Source organism: Rissa tridactyla, chromosome 9, assembly GCF_028500815.1.
Source record: "Rissa tridactyla isolate bRisTri1 chromosome 9, bRisTri1.patW.cur.20221130, whole genome shotgun sequence".
Taxonomy (NCBI): domain Eukaryota; kingdom Metazoa; phylum Chordata; class Aves; order Charadriiformes; family Laridae; genus Rissa; species Rissa tridactyla.
Genome location: NC_071474.1, coordinates 11450253 through 11476054, shown reverse-complemented (window position 1 = coordinate 11476054; position 25802 = coordinate 11450253). Strand labels below are relative to the sequence as shown.

Here is a 25802-nt window from a genome sequence, read left to right as displayed (position 1 = left end):
CAAGATGGGGGGGAATCAGTGCCGGAATATGCTGGCGGAGCGGTGAGGAAGATCTCCTGTATTGCCTTTGACTTTACGGACATAGGAACTACGAAGCAAAGCTTGAGACATGAATCTTGGGACTGCACTGTGCCAGCTGCATACAAATAAGCAGCCTATACATTTGAAAGCTTGAGAAGTAAACCGGCTGTGCATTGAAAGGTAGGCATTTGGAGGCGGTAAATTTAGCCCTGACTCATCTGATGGCAATTTTGACACTTGGGTGGACTAAATTACTTTTAGGAGTTGCATCATGTTTTTACCAGATAGTTTGGTTGAGCACGGTTTAACCCATTCACCTACCTGTGGCCAGATCCTAGACCTTCTCACTTGAAATAACTATTCAAGAATTGGTACATAATATATGGGACATAAATATGTTCTGGGTCACCAAATTCCTTTCTTGCAATCATATCGATCAGTCTGTTGCTTAAACTTATCAAATAACATCTTATGGCTGGATTCTTATGTTGGGTTTTGTTTTTTTTTTTAATTCACTGCTCTTATTGTAAAAGAGTAGAAGACCCTTTACTGCTTGTAGCTAAAAATCTGTTTCCAAAAACTTCCAAGTTAAAGTTTCTTCACAGCTTTGTCCTTCAAATTAAAGAGTTCTTTCCTCTCGCTGGTGTTAACTCCTCGAGTATTTACGGAGAGCACTCGTATGCCAAGCCCTTCATCCTCCTCCTGATGGACAGGTGCTGCTTCCTCAGCCTCCTTTGTACTGCTGCAACACCGGGGAATCGGAATTCTGCCCATTATTGCAGACGTGTGTTTTTACAGCAGCGTTAATACTTCCTGGTCTCGACTAGCAAGAGCTTGCCTGGCACGCTCGAAACGCATTTGCTGTTTTTCCCCCAGCAGCACAGGATGATCGCTCTCCCCGGCCAATGTCCTGGATTCAAATGCTCAGAACTTCTAGGAATAGTGGTTTTCACTTCTGTTTGCCTTGCACACAAGACTCATTTAACTTTTTTTTTGCACACTGACAGTTTAGTGCTGATACTCATACAAAGTTTGAAGCCAGAAAAAAAATACTGTTGGATAAATTCAAACATATGCCTAAGTTTTCTTAATTTTCTGGCATTTAAATGGAAAAGGTGAGTTCATAATTAAAGCACTTTTAAAATGCTATTGCCCTTGTTCTTAACAACCCAGATAAATTCTGATGCAAAAAGAGATGCCGAATTTTCTCTCAGGGGTTTCTCGGAGACTCCTGCCCTAGTCGGATCGGGGGAACCCCTTTCCCACCTACCGCCTTCCCCCAAGACGCGTCGCGTCCGAGAGACCCGGCGCACACGGCCGCATCCACCGGCCATTTCTCGCCGTGCCGTTCGTTAACGATTAACCTCCGAAGCCTCTTTCACAACGCTTAGTCCAACCGCGACAGCATCCACTTGGCAGTCCGCCGCTGCCCTTCCTCGCCGTTTACCGGAGGAGCCCCTTTCCCTGCCGCCGCGGCACCACCGCTCGGGCAGTCCTCGACCCCCCCCCGGAGCCCCGGGGCAGGCGGGGAGCCCCGCGGCCCTCCTCCCCGACCCGCGGGCGGCTCCGGTTTCCGAGGCGGATTTAACCTTTCCCGCCGCGGCCAGGGGGCGGGCGGCGGGCCGAGGCCGGCGGACGCCCCTCGGCGGGGCGTGAAGGGCTGAGGCGAGGCGGCGCCTGGGGCAAGGCGCGGCGCTGGCCCGGGGGCGCAGAGGGCGGCTGCCGCCTCCCGCCGCGGGGATGAGCGCCTCGGCGGCCACCGGCGTCTTCGTCCTCTCCCTCACCGCCATCCCCGTCACCTACCTCTTCAACTGCCTGGCGGCCGGCGGCAGGTGAGGCGGGCGAGGCCGGGCGGCTCCCGCCCCGCGGGCGGCGGGGGCGAGGGAGGTGCGGGTGGCCGGGGCAGCCCGGAGGGTATTTTTAGCGGCGGCGCAGGGAGAGCGCAGGGGCGGCGGCGGGGCTGAGCGGGACGAGACGAGACGAGGCGGCGGGTCGGGCCTCGCCGCGGGCGGCCGGCCGGGCTCGGACGGAGGGAGACCCGCTGCCGGGTCCTGTCCGCCTCCTCCGCGCCGGGATGCAGCCGGGGGTCGTGAGCCCAGCTTGGCCGCTCGCCCCAGCACCCTCAAAACTGCCGGTTCCGCATCACCTGAAGCGCGTCCCGGCCGCTGGTAGCGCCAAAAGGACGAACCGGCCCGGGAGGGATCGCCCGGTCCCGCACCGTGCCCCAACCCCCGGGGCGCCGGGGGCTTCCCGCGGCTCTGCGGCCTCCCCCCGGCTCCCCCGTCACGGCGTTTCACAAACAAAATCCAAATTCTGTTTAAAAACGAGTGGAAGGACTCACCGGCCTCAGTGAGCTCCGCACGCTTCGGGCACCCTGTGAGACGTGCGAGTTTTAACTGAAAATGTCCATATGCTCTCGACCTGTCAAAAAAAAAATTGGTAGGATCCCAGGATAAACCGCAGGTCTAGAAAAGAAAAGTCTTTCCTCATGGAAAAAACAATGTACTTAAAGGTCCGTGTGGTATTTTGTGATCTCACAGCCTGGGGTGTTTTGCAACTTTCCTGCACAAATATTTGCTGCATGTTTTTAAGGCTTTCCTACATCTGTTCCATCCTCATTTTCCTCCTTCTGGCCGATAACTTAATTTTTTGTTTCTCACTAAAAGAAATGCCGAATAACACATGCTGACTTACTTGATTCATTGCCAATATTTATTTCAAATTGATAGAGCGCAGTGAAAAGTCACTGCAACATTAACAGCTGTAATGGCGTGAAGAAATTCATCACTGGGAAAACAAACTAGCAGAAGATTCAGACCATAAAATAAACCGTCAAGCTAGTACTGCTCATCCTGACTCGGAAAGTATGTTTGTATATATTTTGAAATATTTGATCTCGCTATTTTTTTACAGTAATTTTAAGTCAAGTTTCAGTGAGACTCAAATTGTCATAGTCACTATTATTTGTTAGTACACAATCTGTTTTCTTGACATACAGAGTGCTACCATGTATAAAATCATGTGCCAAATATTTTTAGCTTACGCTTCTGGACTTTACCTAACTTTCCACTCCTTTCCCCCCCCGTACACAGGCACAAAAGTGAAGACTGACAAGAAGAGTCTGTCTTAAAGAGAACTAAATACATTTCATGCACTTTGAGCTATAAACCAATTTCAAACTGGTTTTCTTAACTCATGTTTTCTTGGGGAAGGAGACAAATTTGCTATGCACTGAAGATTTTTGTGCTTTCCTCCACCACCACTTTACATGCGCTATCATTATAGCCCCCATCTTCCAAGAAAAGGCCTTTTCTGCCGAGCCCACCTGTATTGATTACCGAACCCCTCAAGCGATCCTGCCTTATAGGGCTGGGGAAACCTTTGGTAGCCTTTTCAAAACTGGAAATTAAACCTAGATCCATCATAGGCTTTCCACACTGCTATTCCTATTCCATGGGACTGATGTGTTTTATTTGCAAATATGTAATTTCCTGAGTAGATAATTTATTGCTAAGGTTAGACTAGATGTCCCTAATGATCCTACTCTTGTTGGCCTTTAAGTTTTCCATCATTTTTGTTTATTTTTGCAAATACCAGCATGAAAACTGATTTTAGTCAGACAAATCTAGTCTCCTGGTTATGTTGTTTATCTAGCTATTTTCGTATTTTCTTTTTTTAGATGATCACATGTGAAAAGACAGCCACATAAATTCTGCAAAACTATAAAATGAATACTATGGCAGACTATGCGATGGATTTAATAAACAGCCTTTTAAAGTATTAAAAGTTACTTTAAGAGTATGTGCATTTGAGGATAACTGGTAAGAAAAGCTGAAGAAGCAAAATTCCATCTCTTTTTTTGTCTTTTAAATTCTTTTTGTTTAATACTGTTACAGTTCCTGGGTACTCGTTGCAGTTGGATTGCTGGTTCTGGTTTTTATTGCTCTGTTGGCTCGTGTCCTTGTCAAAAGGAAACCACCAAAAGACCCGCTGTTTTATGGTATGTCTTGGTAACAATGAAGCTAAATTCAGAAAGTGTTAATTTATATATATGATAATATATGATGGTTATTTCAGATTGAACATTTAAGGCACGGCTTCAGAACCCAGTCTGGTGAGGTGCTAAGGAGCCAAGAAAGAAAGAAAGACTGAGGAGAAAGAATGCTTCTTTTGAACCTTTTTATTCTTTTCAAGTAGGAGATCCAGCTTAGGGACAAGCCAGACTTCCTATTTGAAAAGAATAACACTTGAGTTGAGCTGTGAATGTGTTGGAATACTGTCATACCTGCTCTGTTAAGATCCTTCTTGTAGCAGGAGTTAGACACCACAGTAGACCTCTCAAGCGTATCTGTCTCATCCTGGGTGGACTCATTTGGGATTTTTGGATCTTTGTGATCAATGGCCTCCATGGTTTGGTGTTTCCTGTGATTGAATACCTTAATTCTCCCATTTTTATTAGCTTCTGTGTTAACTCACCTTTGTGATATCTAAGTTCAAACCACCCCAACTCTTGGCTCGGGCTGTCTGCAGACTTGGGCAAACATTTCTATATTGATACTTTGCCATGAAAGAATAGAAACATTGATTACTTTGTAAAAGGAAACCATAGATCTAGATTACCTTATATCAAAAATCTAGAAGAAAAACCGCTGCTGTTTTTTGAAATTTTACAAGATGGGCCCATAGGCAAAGCAGCATACAAACCACCTGTATTTGCCCTTTGCCTTCCTCCTCTTTACAACTCGTAGGCGTCTGTCCTCAGTGTTCTGCCTGAGGCCGGGAACTCTCAGTTCATGTTGAAGTCAAAGGAAATAAGTAACCTAAACCTACTGCAAATAAATTTCCTGTCTCCAAGGAGTGACTCGCTAACTAATGGTCTCCTATGGACTGCGGTGGCTAATGCAGTTTGCCTTGTTGACCTCCCAAAATGGCAAGTCACAGTTCCCTCCCCACCTCCTTTTTGTTGTCCTTTCTCCTTTCCAAGAGATGACCACAGTCAAGCTTCTCTACTTCATGTGCCCAAGAATTTTGAAAGGCCACATTGTCCTTTCTGCCGACACTGACTTTCCATGGAGGCTGCACCTACAGCTCTACAGAATTTCACATTCCTAAGAACTTCGTTGACTAACCACTAATGAAAAAATGCTAAGCTATGTAGGGAAGTAATATTGTGTGTTAAATATCTGTCACCTCAAAGTAGATGCACCTAATTCAATAATTCTCTGCCTGACTGAATTTCTCAGACTGTGAAGCAATTGTGCAATTCTGAATCTTTATTAACTTATTAATTTCCCCCCCCTTTATCTTATTACAGTTTATGCTGTATTTGCGTTTACCAGTGTAGTGAATCTAATAATTGGACTGGAACAGGATGGAATTATTGATGGATTCATGACTCATTATTTGAGAGAGGTAAACAATTGTTTGGCTTACAAATGTAAACAAAATCTTTGCCGTAACTAACTTGGTATTTGTCACAGAAAAATAGCCACTTACGCATTCAAAAGAGTCTTCTTGAATTTGGTCATTGCCCTGTTTCATTACTGTTGCAGGCAAAACCTTCACTGACGTGAAATCACTGACTCAGGAAAAAGTAGCATACTGTTCAAGCTGCAATGTTATTTCACTTAGTTTAAGTGACACGGTTCTGTATTAACTCCTGTGGAATTGAATAGACTGTAGATGTTTGCAGAAAGCCATAGGTAGCACTCAGGAGTGGATGAGTGCTGCAGTACCTAAATGTGTTACCAAGAAGGAAACAAAGTTGCATCTTTATTTTTGCCTAATCACTTTACTAAAAGGAATTAAAGTGGAGTTAAAAAATGATGATGCCAGATACCTAGTCAGCAGAATCTCTTGGCCGCTGAATATCAACATCCACCAAAAATAGCTCAGTAAGAGCTTGATGTGAAAGTCACTGAAGTCATTGAAAAGATTCCGTGAACTTCAGCGTGAAGCGAGTTGGACCTTACAAGGTTATATGTTGTCATCAATATGTTCAATACTGCGGCAGATCTCTAGGTTGCTAAATAGATCTTTACTTGTTCTATGTTAGATGTATCTTTATTTTGTAGCTTTTATCACTAAAATATGAAAAAGTAATATTTCCATAATGTAGCAGGACAATGCTGACAGTCATACATAGGCATTTGCCCTTCCGTCTTGCACCCTATTTTGCAGCTATAGAACTGATTTAATTATACCTGATCTTACCTAAATCAGCTTTGTGCTTGGAAACGTGCATTGTCAGTCAAAACCAGTACCTCTGGATTGAAAGAACATTAGTTACTTTTCTGAAATTGTTTCCTGCTGTTCTTTATTATGTTTTTCTTCCTCTAATCGCTGTATCTTTTTTAAAATAAATGTTCCCTAGGGCGAACCGTATCTGAACACTGCGTATGGCCATGTGATCTGCTATTGGGATGGTTCCGTTCATTATCTGATGTATCTGCTGATGGTGGCAGCTATTGCATGGGAGTAAGTAATTTTGATCTGTGTACCGTTTGGTTTGCTTGCATTCTCATATAATTTACAGAGGGCTTTCTTTTCAGTGCAGTATTTAGATTTTTCTCTCAGGACTGTTGCATGTCTTAGACCAAAGCAATGCTATTAAGATTTCATTACTTCCAGGAGCTGTACCCTCACCAAGTTACCCTTTCTCTCGGCTGAATAAGCCCAGCAAATGCATTGAGTTGTAGTCTGTCGTCTTCACTGTGCAGCAGAGAACATGGCCTCTTTGAATGCTTTGTGTTAGTTAAAAGGAAATCTTAAAGGTGATGCATGTTAAAACTACGTGTGAAAAACCATTTTTTTTTTCCAAATAACATATTTATGATAGGAATAATGTATTGCTAAGTATGATGATCTCTCATCCACGTTAGAGAATATCATGCAGTTTAAGAGAAAATGTTTATTTCTAGAGATTCTTATGTTTCTTGCTGTTGAATAAAGAGTTTGAGGAAAAAAAGTACTTAAATTCCAGAAGCTAATCTACCCCCTGGTAATAGAAGCATGAACAGAATAAAATTATTAATTCTTTTATAGTCTTGTACAACCTGTGATGTGCAAAACCATGCAGTCAGCCTTCAGATGAGTGAAACAACAGCAAATAACTGAGTATGCACAGATCCTGTTCTGTTCATGTGATAACCACACACACGAATGTAGGATTTCTCCATATCCCCCTCTCAAGGGGCAAGAATCCACTGTTGACTTGTGGTACAGGTTTTAAAGCCTTTACTTACTAAGATACAATCATGGTAATCCGTATAAAATTTGAGAGTGATTTGGAGTAGTAGATTTTTAGGGACGGTGCAATAATTACATCTTTTATCCTTTTTTAAACAGACAAAGCTATAGAACCATTGGCCTCTACTGGCTAGGTTCCATTATCATGAGCATCATTGTCTTTATGCCTGGAAACATTGTCGGTAAGAATGTAATTTATATGACTTTTCCTTATGAAACATTTTCTAAATTCAGCATTAGGCTATGTGTATTTTACAGCAGTAATGGTTCCTTTCTGTAATAATATGAAAGAGGAATTTTAGCTGTATCAGTAAAGAGATGCAAGGTATTTTGAAATTTAAATATGAGGAGGGGAAGATGGAGACCAGGGAAAAAAAACCAACTTTCAATTTACATTGTTCTGAAGGAAAAAAAAAAAGTATTGTATTTTGCTATACCCATAACTTTCATCCAAACTAGGTTTAATTTAAGCAATGAGACAATAGCTGTCTCTTAGTATCATAAAAAATTATAAATCTTATTTTGCGTAACATTTAAAATTTACTTAATAGTCTGACTTTCAAGCAGATTACAAGAGGGATCCAAATTGCCTTTAAAAGTGAAATCTGGAAGTTGCTCTATTTTCAAAATAAATGTAACATTCATAGATTTCTAACATAAATCAGTGCATAGCTGTGCTGCTAGAGGTTGAGAATTGTAATAAAAAAATTTCACATCATTATTACTGATAGTAATAGTGGTCATTTAAGAGTACCACCCTCCTTCATTAAAAATTTCCTTTTTAGCAAAGCTTAAATTGATGCTGAGGAAAATGTTCATGGGTCCAAATCCTGTAGACAGCTTTAGAAAAGCTTGCTTTGGCCCTGCTTCTTATGACAGAGGAGGAATATTCATGGTACAGCCTGGGGCCAGTCCAGTTCCCTCCTCCGTAGACACACATGCACCACAGAGAAAACAGTCAGTGGATTTAATGTGACAATATCTCTTCCTCTTTCCCCTAGGGAAGGCAGAGAAACTTGTTCTCAAGAGCATGCCTTCTGCCTTCCTTTCTGACATAGAGAGTAGCCCTGTAAAAGACACAGTTTTTCTTGATTTACCTGGGATGAGGGTGGCTCTCTCAATTTGTTTTGTCCTCAAATATTAGCACAGGCCTGTAGGAGAAATCGGGACTTTGGAAAACAAACATGATATCAGATCTTAAAAAATGGATACATTCCTTTTTTCCATACTTTAAAGAATGATGTCTCTATTAGAAGCAGGTTCCATTAAGAGGTTTCAAAGTGGTGCCATCCTATGGGATTACCTAGTGCAGAGTGACAGAGGTGGTTTCCCGTCCCCTCAAAAAACCCCTAATTTCTGAAATGGCTTCCTGTCCGATACGCTCTCTGTCACCTGTGACTCTACTGTTATTAAACACATGATTTTCAACAAGATTCGTGTGTTGCTTTAACAGTGATTTCTAGTGTTATATGTTTACATTACCATAGCTGCTTCAGGTTTGATATTACATAGGATTTTTATTTTTACTCTTCTGCAACACAGCTTATAAGATGTATGACAATTTGTAATTATTTTTAACAGGCAAATACGGAACAAAAGTGTGTCCTGCTTTTTTCTTAAGTGTGCCATATATTTGCCTTCCCATATGGGCTGGGTTCCGAATTTACAACCAGCCTTCAGTGACTCACGACACTCCAGTCAAGGTAATATTATTGTATTTCAGTGTTGGCTACTGTTAGGAAAACTGAAATATGCTTGCTGTTTCTGCCGAGTTTTATAGGCCCCTCGGTGAGCCTGGAATGTACTGTAACTCTTCACTGTTACGACAATTGCTGCCAGGCTGTATAGACACTGTAAAAATATCTATACTGCAGGACCATTTCATTATGGTCTGATAAAGACAAAGCAAAAGAATCTCATGTTTAAAGGAAATAATCCATTTCTAGGTGTAATTGTGTTAACACCCTCTGTCTATTCAGTTTCTGACTGTTTCAGTTTCTTAGCTGATGAAAATATTGACATATACCAGCTTCATAAAGCAACACAAAATCCTTATAGAAGCTCTGCAGGAGCATTCTTCTGCAGGTGACTTACAGATTTCACGTAATGTAATACTTTTTTGAATGTGTGTTCTGCAATATTTGATTTTACAGGGAAGACATTGTACATTAATTGATATGAATATTATTTACACACTTCTTATTAAAAAAATCTGTAAAAATAATATTTACTTAAAACTCCTTAGACCTTTGCTTTTGAATTTAATAGTTCAACTGTAATAAGATTAACTGAGCAATCAAAACATGCAATAATAGTTTAGGTGCTGTTTTATAAAGAAAAAATGAAAAAAAATCCCTGTGGTACAAAGCACAGAACAGATCTTTAACTCTGTTGCTATAAGCAAGCCAGTTTATTGCCACAGCACACTGTATGAGTTGTAAGAAATATGATCAATTAATATTTTTGCATCACAAGAGATGGGTCTCAGTCAGGTTCGTTCTGTAACTGAAAGCATAGACACAGACGGAGGAGTTAGTTCCAGTCCCATAGGTGACAGGCAGGAAGCGTGCAGGTGGCGTAGCTTATGGCATAGAATAACAGCAGACGATGCACTGACAGATTTTCCCAGAAATGTATGAAAGGTAACATTCAGCCAGCCAGCCATGACTCTTCAGCAGGAAAGAGGGGTATACGCAGTTGTTCATATCTCCTGAAGTTTGAAGAACCGCTATAGAATCACCACTTTTAGGGCAAATCCCTATGAAAGGCAAACTGTGGGAGACTTCAGGTGCCAAACCCTCTTATACCCTCCTACATAGGCCTATAGGAAACCACACGTCCCATCCCAAAGCAATTTGATCTCATTTATTTAAGGGTGTCACTAATTCTGTCCAAAACCATGTTCTTTAGAGTCATCAGGGTAGAGAAGTTAAGTGTAGTTAAAGGCAGCAATGGAGATTTTTGCCATACATATTAGCAAGAACATCCTTCTCACGGAGGATGGATGAAGGTTTCAGTTTGTTTTCCTAGTACTGAGAACACCACAGAAATCCCTATTGTAGAAAATATGTGATGGCCTGCTTACTCGCTGAAATATAGCCATGTCTCCTACGCTTATCAGGAGTTAAACTGCCTACCTAAGGTTTGAGATTTTACTTCGGTATATGTTGCAGAGAAACTTAGTTTTAAAATTCTATTTCAAAAAGAGTGCATAAAATGCTGGGGATCTGAAAATTTAACATTGCACTTCTTAGTGAATCCTTTCTTGTAAACCTTAGCTTCCCTGGTCAGAAGATCGTAGAAAAAGCCTTGATTCCTTTCACCAGGGCCTCCTACCCTTCTCAAGTAATTTCTTTTTTAGAGTTCGTATTTTATCTTCACAACTAATTTATGCTCCATATGAGAGCATAAATACCTAGGTTCAATAACTATATACCTGAAAATGCCTTTAAATCTTAACATGACTACTCATGATTTTTTCTTACTTCTTATACAACTCTCTCAGTCCTAAATTAAGTATTGTTTCCAGGAAATAATTGCGTGTAATGCTACTAATCAGCTAGCTAATCATTGTAAGTCCTGAAAATATTTAGTTCTCTTTCAATAGATCATTTGCAATTAGCTGTAAAATTGAACTTTTTTTAGTTATCATTATTCAGAGTTAGTATTAACAGATTTAGGAAGAAAATGTGATAATGCTTTTAAACACAATAGTGCAAGTATATAGAAAAATACTTCCATGAAAGCAACACGAGCAGGGTATATTTTGTTGGCCAAGGTATTTAATATTACTATAAACCAGTCAAAAAAAAAATCACAGTGGGGACAGAGGAGAGGTAATCAAGTTTCGGGTGTTTTCTAATAGAGGTGGGTGCATGGGAGAGGAATGGCGTTATGCTCTCATTTAGAATCAAAGCAAGCTGTGCTGCAGTGTCTACAAAGCCCCGCAGATTTATCTGCAAGTATATCAGCTCAGAAGAGTTTAATGTGATTTAAAATTCATTAACAGAATACACATAAATTCAGATTTGCACACAAATTCTGAAGGGACTGTCTTCTGTGGACAGCACACAAGATTATTTTGATTCCTTAAAACTGATGATGTAAAGAGCCTCTCAGAAGTTATGGAAAATAGCTTTTCCCTGGAAGCGAGAGAAATTGCAAAGCGTGCCTACACACTTCCTTGCTACACAAAAGGAACAGCGGGGCTGGCGAGAGCTGTGCAGAGTTCAACGTTGTTTGCAATAAATGGGAAACCTTTGGCAGGTCATCTCTACTCGGCCAGCGTACTTAGCACGCAATTCACTTCAGCGCGTATTAATGCGACTTTGCTGTGAAAAAGAAGGGTGAGGCAAAATTACTGCGTAGCTGAGGTCTGTCAGCAAAGCGCATACTGTCTTTCAATTTCTTGCTTCTGCTTTTTTTTTTCCTTAGCTTTGCATTTTCATTTTGTTTCCTTAAGTGTATGCACAGAGAAAAAAGGTGCGAGTTTTCTGTACTTTGGCAATTTCACAAACTCTTACTCTACCAAAGGTTGTTGCCACTAGTATTGGCTTTGTCTCCAAAATCTCCAAGTACAACGTTCTATTGTAGCTTTGTGATCACAGTAAATATGCACATTCATTTAATGTACCTTTTGAAAGGAAGAGTGATACATACATACATAAGCTTCATACTTAGACAAAAGTGGAAAGAAAATGTATCAACCCTCAGACTTTGCATTATCCTTAGGTAGTCTGCATCTGAGAATGACTTGCAACTCAGCAGCCATGGGAGGCCTTTGTCTTTCATAGCAATAAATATTAGAATATAGACATTCTTTGCAGGTAATATTATAAACATTCCTACACTACTACTTTAAATACTGTAAAGTGACACCATACTGCTAGAACAGACCTGGTTTTTGTGTTTGAAAAACAGAAAATGGCATCACCTTTTTTTTCTGAAAAAGATCTTTTAATAGAAAAAAATAGTTTTATGAAAGGGATGGCCTATGTGTTTAAAATAGCCATATTTTTGTTAAGCTACAATTCAGATCTTGCAGTTCTTACTCAGGAATAGGGCTTGCAAGATCAGTTCTCCTGTTTCAATAACTTCATTGTGAGTATCTTGATCCTGAGTGCTTTTAACTGTGCCTCTACATCCTAATTATTGTTTTGTGCTTTGGAGACAATTCCACAAATGTATAACAGGAAGGAAATCAGGTTTTTCTTTTGCTGTCTGCATGCCAACACACAGCTAATAAAAAGGAAGAGGAAATGAGTAACACATATAAATGGGGAAGTTTTCCCTCTGAACTACAGAAAGGTACTCTGATGTGCTTATAATTTTGTCTGTAACAACACAGTGCTGAAAGTGTACCCCAGGTTATTTCCATGGGTCTTGCAAGTTTTACCACGTAGGCAAAGAGATGACTTTTGTTCCTACAAACCACCTTCCATGTTAGATACCTACATGGCCTTTGCTACCGTAGGCTGTGAACCCCTCACATCTGCTTGTGCGGTGCCGCGGGGGGATTCCTGTTCTGAAGCTGAGGAAAAGGGGTACAGAACAGATGAGATCGGGGTGCTGAGAAGCTCTGCCGTGCCCATCAGAGGAATCCATAGCGTACAGCAATAAAAGAATGAAAGAAAGATTTTTCCACGTGCTCCATACACACATTTCGTTCTCTATTTCTGCATTACATATTAAGATATATTATTTACTCACTGACCTCAGCAGAGAGCTCAACTGCCACAGAAAAGCTTTTGTTTTATGTCAGTGACATTCCATCAATTTCCATAGTGTCACAGGCTGCTGAAGCCCAGCATTCACTGTCAGTAATGAGATGACCCTCATTTTGCCATCTCTCCAAACAGTCCTTTTACAAAGTGCATTACATTCAACTTCAAATATTCGAGACAAACCTACGCTTCCAAAGCTTTCCTACATAGGGACATTCAGGAAAATTAATTAATTCTGATTAAAAATAGACGCAACTTTGAAGTTAGTTATGCTGCTTTAAAGCCACATGTGGTTGCAGAGTTAGAGTAGTGTTCATTTGATTTAGGTTGCTTTGAAAGTAAACTAATCTGTATTGAAATGGCTTTAGTTGGATCCATCCATTTCTAGAGTTTATTCGGGTTAATTTTCCTCAGTGCATCCTGTGAAGCCTGAAGTCACCTTTTTAGATGTGGAAATATGTCTCTGAAATCAGTGGGTAAATAGGGTAACATAACTGAGAACTAACTGTGCCTATCGCAATGTTTCATCGCTTCACTGTTCTTATCGCCAGTGCTCTGGAGTTAAATACACATCACATAGAACCGGGCTGTACTCACGAACCACCTTCTGTGTTGCAGGTGGTTCAGGAAGTCCAGAAGAAAGGACTCTTGAGACGGCCAGTAGATTTACTGTTAGCTGCGTACCTCATTCTAGCAACGGGGTTTTGCATATTTAGGGGCATGGTAAGTTGAAACTTTTCTGGCCTCTAATTTTCAGTCTAACTTTTAAATTTTAAATCATTCTGTCTCTGTGAAAAAGTATGTACATTTTGGTCAAGGGAAACCCCATGTCTCTCAGGATTGGAATAGGCCTTAGATATAAAATGGACCAATTGATTATTTATGATAATTAGTGGTGCTTTGCTTCTCATTTTGCCCTGTGTAAGTATGTTACTCTTGTGCACAATCACAAGAGTAAATAGCATCCCAAGTGCAGATCAACATAACCTAAAACTGTTTTCATCGATCTGGTGTTACATTTACGGCCAAGAACATGGAGACAAACCAACTAAATTCAATCTGTGTTCATGTTTTTCTCACCAGAGACGCACAGTTAAAATTCAATAGGAAGCCAAGTTAATTCACACTGCATGAGCTAAAGGATAACATTTCCACCTGAAAACAAACAAAAAAAAGATTTATCCACATTACCTGAACAACACATGTTGTTTCTACTTACCAAGAGCCTTTTTTTTTTTTTATAAATGTTTGCTTTTTAAGCATATAAGAGAAATCTAGTCCTTTGTCAGCTCTAAAGCATTTTCGGTCTTAAGCAACTTCCAGAAGGGAAGTGGTATATTATTCAGTGAACAGAACTCAAATATTTAGGTGTCTTAGACAACCATCTGCTTGCTTGATTTGTAAATTTGATCGTTTAGAATAATTCAAGTAAGAGGTGACAATAAGTACCCAAGCGACATTTTATTTACCTAGTGCAGATTGTCCTTTTGTAGTTCTGCTGCTCACATTACTCTCATCTTCTGCTCTTTCTCTGAAAACTTGCCTCTCAAAAATACTTTTTTTCTTCTAACTTGTCACAGACTGCTTTGTTATAGATCGTGCTACCTCAGATCACCACTGATGCAGGTTAATCAGCTGTTTTACCTGTCATTTCACTGCAATCCCACTTTTTCATTTCTCAGAGGAATTTTTTTGTTGGTTGAGTGTGGTCATTTCCTTACATATTTCCTTTATCAAACAGGAACTGCTTACCAGCCTTACTTACGCATACAGAGATCAGCTGAACATCTCTGTATAAGCTGCAGTAACCATGATTTGTGAAAGAGCTAATAAAACATAATCCGGTGTAATCCACTCAGACCTGCTTCTTCGATGCCCATGTTGGGAAAGAACAGGGAGGAATATACAATGTTTGTAAATCTTTGTGTTTCCCCGACAAAGTCACACAACAAACACATGAAATTAAGTTGTGCAAAACTTACTGTTCAGTCCTGTAACTTAGGCATCAGTGGTGCCTTGCCATAAAACACTCAGCAGCAGCTGTTGACACAGATTGCTAACTTATTTTAGAATACTATTTTTTTGTAGTAGTTTTGGAGGCTACTATGAAAAGAAACTACCTTTGCAACTGGGTCTCTCCATGTTTATTGGGAGCTTTGTTCTTTCTATAGGAATGTAAAATCCAACAATCTCTCCTTTGCTACTCTGTTTTTAAAATTATTATTCTTATTTTAAGTAACACCTGTCTCTCTGCATTGCTCTCCACTGCTACCTTGCCACAATGTGATTCTTCTCTTGGACTACAATTCATAGCTTGCTATCCTCCAATTGTGTGCTTAACCTGAAGTTTCCACCGTTTGAGCAATTTTCCATTGGAAAGTTCATTTGTTGGGATGAAAGTCTGTTTGTCAGAGCAAATCAATAGCAATTATACTTTTACTGCAGCATAGCTAACCGCCTAAATTCTCTTCCAGTCAAAACCCTTAAAGCAGGCTGTCAGCGTTTCCTCGCAAGCCCTCTGAGCAGGAGCTGGGAGGTGGCTGCATTTCAGCCTTGTAACTGGTGATCAAACAGATCACCTCCGCAATAGTTTGAGCAAGCCTGTGGGGTAGCAGCGCTGCAGACCGCTGGTGGGTCTGTAGGGCTGGCAACAGGTGCCAGGTTAGCTAAGTTTTAGAACAAATTCTTTGTTCACGGGAAGTTTTAAAAATTCTCCTTAGATTGCTCTGGATTGCCCTGCTGAACTCTGCCGGCTGTACATTCAACTTCACGAGCCTTATATAAAAGATCCTGCTGCCTATCCTAAGCTTCAGGTAAAGCATTGACTGTGGAACATAGAGTGTTAAGAACTGATTTGTTAACTGGGGCGAAGATGAAGCCATGGGTTGCACAGATGACAAGACCAATATGGGAAGTATTTGGGGATGGCAAGTTAAACGGTATTTCATGTTTTCTACTACAGCCATTACAGGGTACCAACTCTTCATTGTGATAAACATAACTTAGATTCAAATCAGTTACCTAGAGTTATTCATTCTAATTACTCAGGCTTCTTTTAATATAGTCCGTGAAACAGATCTGCATGATTTTTATGATCATTCCCTTTCCTTAGAAGGGCAAAGTAGACTCTCAGCCAGGAATAATGGAGCAAAAAGGGGTGTTACGCTTCTGTCACCAGTGACATGTGACACTTTTTACAAACCCTATTTACACAAGTATTGCAGAGGAGGGAATGCTGTCCTTTAGTTTTGTTGTGTTTGCAAGGTGGCCATTCTTCCACAACCCCCGCTGCTGCATGGGGGCAGGGCCTGAGCGGTGAGAGGATTCAGGAGTGAGGGAATGGGCAGAAACAAGTGTCTCTGCTGGACCTGTTCTTTCTGGGAAAGGGGTGGCTGGGGTATAGCTCACACCTCCCAACTGAGAAATGGACACCCATGTTGGGTTGGACATTGAGTGAGGTCAAGCCATACTTATTGGCATGGTCTGAAGATGGCAAGGGGTTGGAAGACACGTGCTGGGATGAAGTAGATTTGGGTGGGGCAAAGAGACAATAGCCGTCAACATGACTGGATCCAGCTTACCCTAAGGTCTCCAGTAAAGAGCAGCCACATATAAAGCTCTTTTCTCAGAGAAGCTATAGCTGCAAGAAGGCCTGGGAATTGTTGCTGCCAGGAGCGTAGGTTTGAGTAGTCTCAACTGCTCAGTCAGCAGCTGGCTGGTTTTTAAATGCATCTCCCTCACTCTGCAAAGCAACTAATATTTCTGTTTAAAACGCAGATGCTGGCATACATGTTCTACTCTGTGCCATACTATGTGATTGCTCTGTATGGCCTCCTGGTGCCTGGTTGTTCCTGGATGCCTGATTTAACCCTTATACATGCTGGAGGACTAGCTCAGGTATTTCTTCGAAAACGTTCCCTCTTGAATTACAAGTAGATAAGTAGAGACCTATAGAATAAATAAGGGGCCCAGGGTTTGTTCTTCCCATGCAGGTTTTATGCTATTGCAACTCAGATCGCGTTTTGTATATGTAAAAAGCTAACTTAAGGGAGTGGGGAATCAAACCTATTACATGTTTCTAACAACTGCATTCTTGCTTTAGTAGACTTTTCTTCTGCAGAATCTTTTTATTGGGCTCATTTAAACCCTACTAAGCACCATGCACTCTTTAGCTGAGACCATGAAGGAAGCCTGTCTTAAAGCCGTGACAGTCAACCATATAAAAAACCTCAAACACGACAAAACAGTACAATACATTCTTTCCACAATACGTGTTGGCCAACTGGGTAGTTTGAAAAATATAGATGGAAAGAGTACTTATTAGTCACATAAAATGGACAATATCGATTGATGATGTTGGTACAACATGGGGAACCTCCTTGGCCACCAACCACAGTGACAGTAAGACATGCTTGCGTTGCCAAAGGCAGACCAATGATCACACTTTAACTCATTCTGTTCTGATTCTCTTAAACGACTGTAGTTAATTACTAGATGGTGCTGATGCTTATGAGAAGACTGATGGAAACAAAGTAAATGACTTCTCATGACACATAGATGACCATTCAACAGCTGAGACGGTGACAAGTGATTTGTACTGTACGTAGGAAGTGAAATGCGCTCTGAGCGTCCAGACAGAAAATACGCACAGAATCCTGCGGCAATAACGAGAACATAGGGACACAGCAGTAAGTGGAATTCAAGTACCACTACTAGACAAACACAGACCAACAGCTTGCGCCTCAGGCCTGAGAGCAATCATAGATACAAACTACAATCCAGCTCAACTGCCCAGTAAGGATGGGGGCACTGACATTTTATTTTCTATTTGTGAGCAATTATCACAGAGACTTTTTTTTTTCCCCAAAAAGGTTTATAGATAACCTTGAATTACCAAATTATATCAACATAGAATCTGGCAAACATATAAGTGAGGAGGTTTAAAATGCTCCAAAGGTATCATGAATATTATACAACTTTGGCCCAAATCTAAGCTAAAAAAAGCACAAGGCAGCTAAAGTAGGCAAGCCAGTGTCAGGAACCTCTCGCTACTGACAGATTACTCGGGTTTCATGAATTCCCTAGACAGTCGTGAAAGAAACTGCTCCTTCAGAGATTATTTAGCACAAGGAAAAGGAAACCAGAAGTCAGTGTCCTGACTGTCACCATCTCGCAAACTCACCAAAATGCTCTGCCTCCCAAATTGAAGGCGATTTTTGTTTGGTTGGTTTTGGTTAGTTGGAGTTGGTTTTGTTTTGTTTTTCTCCACCCACACCCCCATTAAAATGTTTCCCACAACAAACACTTTTTATTTTTTCAATGGCACTTTATACCTTTTAGCTGTATGCTTAACACATGCATCATTTTTTTGCTGAAGTCCAAAACCCCTCTATTGTCCCCTGTGGTTTGGCTTCAGGATAATTCTGATTTACACATTAGATGGGGGGGGGGAAAAGAAGAGCTACTGGTAACCCAAAGCTAACACTCACAATTGCTTTGACTTGGTGAAACGTGAGCAACCTGGGTTGAAAAAAAAAAAATGTGTGTGACAATGAATTGAGGACTCCTATATTATTTTTTATTTTTGTCATTTTGAGGCACAAAACACATTTCCAGGTTTGTCTTGCTGATTTCTCAAGTTAAAACATTGTAATTGATAATTAAAGCATATGTAGTTACTGAAACACCTTTCGCTTTCTATTATGCACAAAGGTCCAATGAAGGTAATTATCTAACGATGGAAGCAGTGGGCATTGCTCCCTGGGAACCAGCACTGCTCCTACAGATGGGCAATGCGGAGATTTTCATTATTTTTATTTCTATCATTATGAAGTATGTACTTTTTGCAAAAACCAGTCTCAAAATACCATGTGATGCATCTAAACTAAGAAGTGCCTAGCCTTTCACGCACAAAGAGAAATATTTACTGTTTTTCAGAATTACATATAGCTCTCAGCTTGAATTCTTCCATTACTATCATTCCGACTCCAAACCCAGGTTGTGACACTTCTTAGACCTTCTGAAGCTGCAGGAAGAGCTCTTTAAGTGTCACACAACTAAAGCACCAGGAGCTTTGATTATACAAAAGGGTTGGAATAGCCTCTGAACTTGATTAAATTACTGTTTCCCTATGCAAGTGAGCCACACGAGAAGGGGTGAAGAGCCACAGCCCTGCTATCCAAAACCATCCTGTCTCACCAGCTCTCTGCAGCCCAACGTCCCTGTTCTCTCAGATGTAGAAAGTTTTTCTCTATTTACTCCTTTTCTATCTAAGGGTTTTCCTGAATCCAGCAATTTTTGGTGGCTAGTTTCTGCAGTGCCTCTTGTCTACAAGAGAACCTAAAACAAAGGAATGTTTTTTTTCTCTCCCTACTCTACTTGATGGCTTTCCTTGGGCTCATAAAGGCCCAGTGCAAACCCCTCCAAAGTTACAGTTTTTGTCTGATTTCAGTCAGTTTTAGAGAGAAGGCACAGAGTGAAGAAGGGCTCCCAACCTTTTTCCAGGCCCTTCTCTGTCCCTAGCTGGAGGCCGTTCTTGGCTGCAGGGTAAGAAATATTTGAAGTATGATTAGTCTACAGGCCAAAAATACTGTAAAAAAAAATTCAAACAAACAATTTCCCCAGACAACCCAGACAAGAAGCTTAATGAGTAGCAGGCATACACAAGTTGCAGTTGTCAAGTTGAGCGGTGCCACGTCCAGCAGCAGGCAGCTTCCAGTCGCTGATGGATCAGAGACTGGCTGAGGCTTTGAGGCCAACAGAGGCTGTGTGTTAAGCAGATAAGGCTACCTTAGAATTTTACCTGCAGCATCTCGTTTGGTTGATTTCTCAGCCAAGGTTTAGGGGTGTGATCCTCAAAGTCCTCCAACGAGAGAGGGTTCAGTAACAGAAAGCACCAAGAAATGGCTTATTCACTGAGAGGACCTGATGTGGGTGGGGTAACACGACGGACTCGGGGTTGCTCTCACTTATGGCAGCGCCAGACTATTGCCCAACAGGCGCACACACACCTGCAGTAACTAACAGCGCTTGCCTTACTGCTTCAAATTACGGATTTGGTGCAAGCCTGCCTAGTGCTTGAAAGAAGAGCAGGACTGGGCTACTGGTGAGTCAGAGATCTGCTTTTAAGATACACACCCTGCCCCAAGGGGTGGAAAAATAGGGAAAGAAACTAAAAAAATGCAGATGCAGAGTACAGTCACGGAAAGGAAACACATGAGATTAAAGACATAACACAATTTCCACAGAGGCAAATCAAATTCAAAAAACCCAAATGTGACTTTAAGAGACCTAAATATCCTCCCTGGTAATGAAAGGAAAAAGCAATGTGTTATATTGAAAAACAAGTCTAATAAACAATAACTTCATTATATGCTGCATCGTTAGCTAGTAAAAATCTTCATGGGCTACAAATAGAACAAAATGTTTCTGCTTTTTCTTTTTATAATGCTCGAAGCTCACTAATGCACCACAACTCTTGTAAAAGACACGACCACACAATAAGGCTTAGATCTCCAAAGGCACATAGGAGGCTGTGGGAGTTGTGGGTCTCTCGGCAGCACCCCCTCCCAGCTCTTTCTGACAAGGCTTACTATGAAGTTACTATCAACTCACTGTGGTGCACATCTGGCCACCCTGGGCGACAGGCAGGCCTTGCAATCCTCCCCAGAGTGGTACGCAGCTTAGCATCTCGTTCACCCCAGAAGAGGCTCCAAAATACTACCAGGAGGCTCTTGGTGTCCAGGTAAACATGAGACAGACACAAACCTCCTACCTGAAGCCTGAGGGCAGCTGGTTATCTGCTGGGGAACCTGCTGCCTCACAGAGCACCAGGTCTTTGCTGCCGGGGCAGAGCGTGACCACCCAGGTGCCCAAGGCAGTTCCTGCCCCAGACAGGTGAGAACAAACGGGCTGCAAGAGGGAGGTGGAGTTACGAGGCTGATATAAAAAGGCTGCTGATAGTGTGCCCCTGAACATCTGTTCACTGTGTCACAGCGACTTACAGGAACGTGCTAAGTGGCACTCTGCTGGAGCGTGTTTGTGTTTGGTTTCTTTCTGTACTCCCTTTCCCGACTCAGGTTTGCTCAATCAGCTCTCCCCATTCAGGGGGGTGGTTAGAATCACCTGGAAACCGATTCCTTTTTCTGTTGATGTATGGTCTCAGACTAACCTTTTGCTAGAGGGTGTTGTATTAAAGCACCGGCACTGTATTTCACTTTCTACTTTGCTAACCATGATCAGAACTTCGTGAGTCCAAAATATCTCCTGCTGAAGCCAGAAGAGAGGACACGTTTTGGCCATAGTGTACTCCTCTGCCTTACTAAAATCCTGGTGTCCCTTTCTCCTGCTCTGCTTAACATCCAACTGATGTTTATCTTCTCTGATCTCCTCCACTGCAAACTAGCAAATAAAAAAAATATTGGACACACAATAGTTAATGTGAACGAGCTGTGTCTTGAAATAGCAGGTAACAGATGGAGACAAAAGACAGCAACTATCCTGACGCTTCTATCTTTAAATGTTTGTTTATGCTAAAAATATGTTTCAGCCCAGCAAGCTTGTCTTTGTGTATAACCTTCACTGTAAACTTAACCTATACTTCAGAACCATCCCCAGCCCAAAAGCCAAATATTGCAGACGTTTCCTGAAATCATCAGGAGTTCTGGGATCAGAATCTGGAAGACTGAGTTTAAGATTTTTTTTTTTTTTTTGAAATGGAAACTAACGTAGCTTCCAAGATTTTATTTTCTAACTGTATTGAGAGTGAGCGCGTGTCTGGCAGCTTCCCCTTGATGCCAAACACAAGGTTCCCGGGTAGGTGGGTGCCAGTCCCCCCACCGCAATGGGGCAGAGGCCGCGCAGCGCAGGGCCCTGCGGTGACGCACGCGGCAGCGGCCACTCACCGGGGGGACCACGGACCCCGCTGCCTGAATGATCACCCTACACCAAGGGTCAGATCCTGTACCTGAGGTGAAGATCAGTGCCCCCAGGTGCATAAAACATGCCTCTGACCATGGGACTGACGGTTCCTCTTATGCCTCTTGTACCAAGACATGCATGACCTTAGTTTAGGCTGTATTTGTATCCCGCTGTGCAAAAGTACGATGGATAAGTCTGGAATAAAAGGGTTGGCTTGGCAAATATTCTGGAGTAAAAGGGTCGGCTTAGTAAATGTCGCTGGAGATGCATACTTGCATGCAGATGATGCTGTTTTTCCAAAATATACATCAACTTTACCCTTTTTTTAATATATACGTTATATACACACCACAGGCTCAGTTTTCCCATATTGGTGCTTCTCTTCATGCTCGAACTCCCTACATCTACAGAGTCCCTGAAGAAGCAAAACAGTTTTTTCTGATATTGAACATAATGTATGGGATCCTTCCCCAGCTGTTGGCTTACAGGTGTGTCAACAAGCCAGAGTTTTTTATGAAAACAAAACAAGAAGAAAAAACGGAATAGCACAACTGCTTCCAGCTCCTCTTTTTGGCTATGTATATAATTGGGTTGGGATGTAACCGAACTGCTCAGACGGAACCCCAATGAAGTGTGTACGATGTGTAAAATTGCCCAATTGTGTAAAGCTGCACAGTCTGTTTCGTTTATCCTACTCGAAAAGGGAAAATAAAGACGCCTGCCTTCAGTACCACTTCTCCCCATTGTGCCTGTGCGCGGCAGCGGAGTTGCTAGTTCACACAGCTATTTTTAAGTAAGCCGCTTTGACAGTTTGAGAAATACTGCATGAAGTTAAAGAATAATAATGATGTCAGTGTTTAGCCTCCACACACCGAAGAATATCAGTGCTAGCAATCTCTATGCAGAGCTACTGTGGAATATGAAGGTCAATATTTTGAAGTGTGAAAAATTCACATACATAACTCTGTCACATGCACATGTTTTATTTGTCAAAAAGTATGTCTTGCGGGTCAGCCTTGTTAAAAAGCCCAAGAAATCTTTTAAGAAGCAATCAACTCTTACGGTAAGACTCCAGATATGATAAGCAAATCATATAGTTTTGTTAATTCTTTGAAGGATTCACTTCCGCAAGGACTGCTCATCGGCTGGAAGTTAAGCCTGTGCCCGGTAGCACTTGTGACCCGGGCAGGGAGGGCTCGTCCCCCCCAGGAGCCAGGCCGTACGCCGCAGCATGCACTGTCACACAGGAGGGGGTTTTGCCCTTTTCTCCTCTGCAGCTACTTCTGCTCACGCTGTTGGGTCACAAAGAAAGTATCAGCAAATACAGCGACCTTGGTTTGTGTAGTTTGCAATGGTTCCATTGGCAATTACAACTATTTCTATGATTTCTCTGTGTATTTATACTAAAAGCAGTACATTTAGTGCCTTTCTCACAGACGAAATTAGCTGTTATGTTTTAACTGGAAACACTTTATTTTGGGATGTCGACTTTTGGCTGTTTTGATTTAGAGAATTTTCATTTTCTTGTTAAACCTAATGGGTAACACAAAAGCATCGGCTCCTGTGCGTGCGTGTGGCTCCCGCGCAGGGGGGCTTCGCGAGCGGCAGGACGTGGATGCGTGAACGCCCTCCCGCTGAACACCGAGGAGCGGGTCACGGCAGCGCTCACAGGAGGGAACCCACCATTTTACACCTCCAGCCAAAGGGGCAGGCCCAGAATAACCACCGCACGTCTCGGCCGATGCTTCTTGGCAAAAAGGAGCTCAGCAACGCTCTGCCCCGGCAGCCAGCCGCCCCGGTGGGGGTCCCTCCAGGTTCCCTAGAGCTGGGGACAGCTGCAGCCCGGACGTCGCCCCAAGAAACCAAACCCAGAGCTGTTGGCGGCAGCAGGACACGCCGGCTCACGACCGGGTGTTCGAGCCTCCCATGTTACTGCTGATGGTTTTAAAGAAACTTTGAATACATTCAAGGTGAATTTAATAACCTCCTGTTATCCAGAAAAGGCAAAGTACAGAAAAAATAAAGATCTCACCTGCACTTGTATCTATTATGGTCAACTCATGTTAACAGAATGTTTTGCTTTAATACTTGACTTACATTAATACCTCACATTATTACACGTATGAAGCCAAATATGACGCTAACTTAGTTGCTTACAACCTCAAACCTTACTCCCAATACACATTCCAATAAATTTATTCTGTAAAAACAATACATTTTTTTGTTTTCTTTTTGTTTTGTTTTTTGTTTTTTTGTTGTGGTTTTTTTTTAGTTTTTTACAGTAAACTCGTCAACTACAAACCTTGAATACGCAAAAGATGTTCCAAGGACAAGCATAACAAGGATTGATAAAACCAGACTAAATATGTTTTCACAATAAAAGCTGGCATAAAAATAAATAAAAATCTCTATTATCACAATAGCAACAATAATGTACACAGAATAATGGATTTGGAATGCTTACTTACTAGTCTAGTTCTATTTCCAAAAGGAAAAAAAAAGCCAGAATGACAGCATCCTTTTTTAAGCCTTTCATTATTTAAAATTGATGTTTTCTTTTGGTTTCCCATAGGGTTCTATATCACAGTAAGCTTAAAAATGGAAAGCATCCAAATGAATGATTTCAAATTGTGTTGGCATTGGAAAAAATCCTTGTATTAATCTAAAGAAACACAAAAAGACTTTCACTAACTCCACATATAGGAACTAAGTCAGATAGTGTACATTACATCATGATTTTGAGAAGTATTAAGAGTATAACTAGCTAGGTACTTCTAATAAGGAAAGGTATTTTATTACATTATTGAACTTGGCGGTGATCTCAACTGAAGAATTTTTTTTTATGTTGTAAACTGGTCAAAAATCAAGAAAGTATGGATATAGGGAAATTTAAAATTATGTTTGTACGTGGAAGATATTGTAGTATCGTATGGAGGGGACTCATTTCTAAGATTTACTTGTTTTTAAAAAAATGCTGATTTAGAATGATGTAATTTGGAGTTACACCTTTTCTCTCTAGAAAAGGAATCTAAAACATGTTCAAGTATGCGGTATCTTCATAAACCTCAGCCACTGGTAAAGGGCAACTTCATGCAACCAAATAATAGGAAAATCAAAAAGTAACCCTTAGAAAAAAGGGTAAAATGTCATTTCTGCAAACACAACAGATAGGAATGTGAATAATGTGCATACAAACTGGGATGCTGTTGATGATACTAATGAACAGATGTGGTGACTCATATCAAATCCAAGAATATTAGACAACCAAACATGTAACCTTCTTGTGTTTTCCCTTAATATTCATCAGTCATTATGTTGGTTAAGTCTGAAAGAGAGAGAGAGAGAGAGAAAAAAAAATCACATTTCATGTAAGAAAAAGCATGCTGCATCAACCTTGATCTAATTAATGCCTTATTGCCACACTTCGAAGTCACAGGTAGAAGTAACCACCTGGTCTGCGCAAACAGAAATCTTTTCTAGAGAAAACTGCTTACGTTACATCAACTAAACATATCACTACAAATACTAAAGAACGCAGCTTAAGAGTAAACACTTAGGGCTTTATTCAAGTAAGCAGCTCCAGTCACGTATGTGGGTTGTTCTTCGTTTTCCCCATTCACTTCATTATGAATCTCGCCGTTTACTTCACACACAGCCAAACCTTGCATTTTTCCACTACACTAAATCCCTGACACGCTTCCTGCAAGAGCCCAGGGCTGCTGTATCCCTGATGGCCTTGCGATGGGAACACCCTTTTGTGCAAACAAATGAACGCTGAGCGAGGATGGAGAAAGACAGAGAGTTTTCACAGCTAACGCATCTGAATGTTGCTTCTGAAAAGGAAACAGTCTGGCTCGGAGCTGGCTGTAAGGTGATGACAGAACAGGAAGA

General features: G+C 41.4%; 2 protein-coding genes across 3 annotated transcripts in view; one reads left to right on the top strand and one right to left on the bottom strand.

Annotated features, from left to right (window-relative positions):
* Positions 1-1354: 1354 nt before the first annotated feature.
* On the top strand, positions 1355-23935 carry TM6SF1 (transmembrane 6 superfamily member 1). 2 transcript variants are annotated; one of them, XM_054213810.1, is made up of 10 exons: positions 1444-1853; positions 3918-4021; positions 5336-5433; positions 6395-6498; positions 7369-7451; positions 8851-8972; positions 13611-13715; positions 15713-15805; positions 16770-16889; positions 22266-23935. In XM_054213810.1, exons 1-10 carry the CDS (start codon positions 1762-1764, stop codon positions 22455-22457), a joined length of 1113 nt encoding a protein of 370 aa, XP_054069785.1. In that variant the 5' UTR covers positions 1444-1761; the 3' UTR covers positions 22458-23935. The 2 variants fall into 2 exon arrangements, with proteins under 2 accessions (XP_054069786.1, XP_054069785.1); XM_054213811.1 differs by lacking the exons at positions 8851-8972; positions 13611-13715; positions 15713-15805; positions 22266-23935 and having other exon boundaries at positions 1355-1853; positions 16770-16855.
* HDGFL3 (HDGF like 3) overlaps positions 23872-25802 on the bottom strand; it is a 38808-nt gene continuing 36877 nt past the window's right edge. The window contains exon 6 of the mRNA XM_054213812.1: positions 23872-25236. Within this exon, the coding sequence (XP_054069787.1) occupies positions 25231-25236 (6 nt within the window). The 3' untranslated portion in view covers positions 23872-25230. The remainder of the gene's footprint in view (positions 25237-25802) is intronic.